The following is a 4152-nucleotide window of genomic DNA, read 5'->3' as shown; positions in this document are numbered from 1 at the left end:
CAAAGGCAGGATGGAGGAAGTCCTCCTCGGATGACAGCCGTTGCAGAAGCAGCAAAAATTATCAGGAAGGTGGAAGAGAGATGGAAGGGGCGACAGAAGGGGTTGCCCCTCTTGATCCTTCATCTTTTACTGAATATGACGGATATGGGATGGAATGCCCCATTGGTGAATCTTAGGGTCACTTATCTTGTCCGCTCCTCCCTGCAGGTGCAGCTTTACTTTCTGCTCCCCTCCGTGTGGTACACAAGCTTAGCAGTGACCTTGGTCTGCATACCAATCCCTGGTAGTAACTCTGTAACATGGAGTGTTATCACTGCTTAAAGCAGTCTGCGAAAACATGCTGCTAACTTCAGACAAGGCAGTTAATTAGAAGAGCTTCAGCTGAAAATTTAAAATCATTGCACAGAACCGGCCCTGTTCTACCCCAGACCAGGACACAGAGTGAAGTGCCAGTCCTCTTGTTTTCCAAAAGCTGAACGCTCTGATTTCATGACTTAATAATCTTGACTATTGTGTAGTTAATAGAGTAGATCGTTGCTGTTACAGCAACTAAAATTTCTCAAGATACACATTGGTAGACTAGCCTTCATGGTTAGATTATGACTTTTTTGAGTTGGAGATAAACTTGAATTACCAAGCAACTAGAATTCAGGGAAGACATTGTTGCACTATAATGATTGGTTATTAAGATGATGTGAGGTGGTTTTCTTTGGTCTTTGTGTTCTATGCTAGTTCATAATACCCAAAATTGAATTGTTTCGGTATTGGATGCAACTGCAAATACAGACCAAATAATTGGGAAGATAATGGTTAAAAAAAAATGCAGATGAGGTTTGAAGAGGTTGTGGGGTTTGTTTGTGTGGCGTTTTGGTTTTGTGGCTTTTTGTCCTTTTCTAGTTTGTTTGTTTTGTGGTGTGTTTTGGTTGTGTGGGGTTTTTTGATTGTATGAGTGGGTGGTTTTGTTTGGTTGGTTGGTTTGTTTTAGGAAAGAGAAATGTAATTTAAATTATGTATTCTGCCTTGTAAAAAGGGGCAACTTCTAGTCTAAAGAACTGATTGAACCAAAGCACCAAAAAGCTCGTTAGCTAATTCACACGCCCCTTGCTGGAAACTAAAGTTGCTTTGACTATCTTAATTACTTAAATTTGTTGTTTCTTACAAAGATACTTCAGTTCCTTCCAGCAATGTTATGCACATAGTACAGTTACACTGAGTGTATATTTTCCTCTGCTTGTAGAAGGTAACTAGCTATAATGCATTGGCATGCTAATGGTAAGTTGCTTTTTTCAAACACATTAGAAGCAGAAGCATGCAAGCACATCTGTAGCACTGATGGATGATCAAAATGTAAGAGGAATGTTTAAAGATGATAAAGCTAAAAGTTTAATGATTTCTTAGTATCCTTGGAGGGTTTTTTTGTAGAGCTGATTGAGTTGCTTAGACCAGAGCCTTTTTTCACTGTAGCTGTATCGGAGAAAAAAAATCTCAAATTCAAGTCTTGTCAGATGAGAGTTCAAAACAAATGAACAGTAATAAATTGCCAAAATAAGGGGATGTTCTGCTTTAAGTTCTAAGAGAAGTGGAATGTAGACACTAATGAATTCCCAATTAATTTTTCCACCTCTTGGAATTTTCAAGTACCAGATTTAGAGTAAAATATTTTTCAGATGGTGTATAACTTATGTTGTGGAATTCCATTGCCACCACCTATTTTTTTATGATAAAAGTATGAATGTTCAACAGTAATACTATTTTTTTTAGAAAAAAAAGACACATCAAGAGCTATTAACTAATGATACAGTTTTAATATCTGAATCAGGGGGTTGCTATTCTGCAGTTTGCTGGAGCATGTACAGGAGAAAGTATTTATCTTTACTTGCCATGTTCTTGTGCTCTTTCCTTGGGCAATCACTATTGCCCAAAATAGATTCCAGGATAAATAGCACTTAGACTGAATGAAGATGATTTTATTTATTTTGTTCTAATGCACTCATTGCTCCTTGAGAGTTCGTGTCCTTGAAAAAGTGTCATAATGTTTACTGTTTTTTTTTTTTTTTTTTGTATAAACAGTTTGTAAGTGACTTTCAGACACTTAGTGTCTGGCATAAGTCGCAATGGAGAAGTAGAATTGAGGACATGTGGCATAATAGCAGTTGTTTTCTTAAAGCCACAAAATCACAGTATAATGAACTAAGTGCTAAAATGCATATAGGAAAGTGTTGATAAGATTTAAAAAACTAACATGAGAAATAGTGATTATTAATCTTTACAGAGGCTGGGACCAGTTTATCCTTATGTGGGTAGAACCAAAAACTGTGTATTCTGTATTCTATACCCTCTATGTCACTGCTCATGGGCAATTAACAATGAGAAATAGTGACTATTAATCTTCTGCTCTTCGATTGTCTACTCAACTGTTGTTAAACACCGTTTTTCCAAAAAGCTTTTAAAGATATTTCCTGATAACCTAATAATGACTTTTATGAATAATTTATTTTTCCACTTTTATTTTGGAAGGCCACATCTGTCCCAAATTTTTCCTACATAGGAGCACGGTTGTGTAACTATCTATCTCACCATCTAACCATTAGTCCACAAAGTGGGAACTTCCGGCAGTTGTTACTTCAAAGGTCAGTATCAGCATGTCATTTTAAGGCCGTTACTTTGTCAGGTGAAGTGTCTTCCTCTTTTGTATGTAACTTTTAACATAGTGTGCAAAGAGGTACATATTTAAAATAGAAGTTTAGATTGAGGATTATTAAGGCACAGGTACATACTGGATTTTGAATACATACATTTGAAAATATTTTTGTATTTTTTAATATAGAAATAAGATTTAATTTGGGGCTCTGTATGCATTTTTGAAATGAGTTATTAGACTGTTAGCAAATTACAGTGTGAATTTGAAATCTAGTCAACTTTAAAAGTATACTAAATCCACATATATGTACTGTCCTTGTCCTTTAACTCTTGTGAGGACTTATTTGTGTTTTTCTTTATTACTTTTCTGCCTGTAGTTGCTGTGTAAGGTTTATTCATTGATTGGCTAAATAACTTTACACCTATGAAGTAAATGCATAAAGTCCAGAAGGATAAATTTCTTCAATATTGTTACCACAGAATTTGGGGGCTTAGGGTTTAATAATTATTAGATTTCATAGCTGATAAATATGCAACATTTTTTAAATGGATATATTTCCTTTTAAATCTTACCGCATGGCATTTGAAGGAGTAGTACACTTTAATACTTCAGAATTCTTTAGAAATTAACCTTTTTTTCTTTAAGGACTTCTGGCTTTCTGAGCTTCAGACTTGCTTCTTATTTTAAAAGTTTCACTTAGTTCACCTATGTTTAGGAGCAAAGGTGTGATAAACTTAAAAGATCATCAGAATGTATTGCTGTTAATCAGGAGCATTACTTTATGGAGGAGATGATTTTATTTTTATTTTCCTTATCCCAAAGCAAATGAGCCTTTTTAAACTATGTTTGTTACTTGAACAATACCATGAAGGAAATCCCCATTAATGTTGGATTATCTGGTTCCTGGTTTTAAAGCCAACCCAATAGGTAACATTCCTTTTAGTACCCTGAAATCATAAATTTAACTTGCTTATGTTTTTATTGCTAATATGGATGGAATTGGGAGGGAGATAAAGAAGCTAACAATATGAATACAGAGAACTCCTGTTTCTCAGCCCAAGTTTCTACTTCAAATTTATTTCAACTCCTTAGATTTTTCAGTTTTGGAGGTATTTCTTAATATATTACATAACCATTGAGGATTGAGGTTGTCTTGCTTTCCTTTTTATTTCAAATTTTTAAAATTTGTTTTTGAACTGCTATGTAAACTTGTATAGTTTTGACACAGTTTAATACTAGAAAATTACCTCATTGCCATGTTATCTTAATCCTCAGTATTTGCATTTATATCTAAATTGTATATCACCGTCACTTAAAATGGTGGGATAAATTTATCAAATAAGTGTAAAGGCATCTAAGACAATGTGGACAGCACCCTGAAAGGGGAAAAATGTCTTTCAGAGTATACCTACTTTATTTCTGTTGATCACAGAATCACAGAACATTAGGGGTTGGAAGGGACCTTGAAATCTAGTCCAACTCCCCTGCTAGATCAGGATCACCTAGATCAG

At 34.9% G+C, this 4152-nt stretch overlaps 1 protein-coding gene across 1 annotated transcript in view; it reads left to right on the top strand.

Annotated features, from left to right (window-relative positions):
- LOC103779829 (polyadenylate-binding protein-interacting protein 1-like) overlaps window positions 1–2630 on the top strand; it is a gene marked incomplete at its 3' end in the record, with an annotated part of 6556 nt that extends 3926 nt beyond the window's left edge. The window contains exon 3 of the mRNA XM_008947473.1: window positions 2518–2630. Within this exon, the coding sequence (XP_008945721.1) occupies window positions 2518–2630 (113 nt within the window). The remainder of the gene's footprint in view (window positions 1–2517) is intronic.
- Window positions 2631–4152: the final 1522 nt, after the last annotated feature.

This window comes from Merops nubicus, unplaced genomic scaffold (assembly GCF_000691845.1).
Source record: "Merops nubicus isolate BGI_N331 unplaced genomic scaffold, ASM69184v1 scaffold41979, whole genome shotgun sequence".
In the NCBI taxonomy this organism is placed as follows: Eukaryota; Metazoa; Chordata; class Aves; order Coraciiformes; family Meropidae; genus Merops; species Merops nubicus.
Note: the sequence above shows the minus strand (reverse complement) of the source record. Positions and strands in the feature narration are given on the sequence as shown.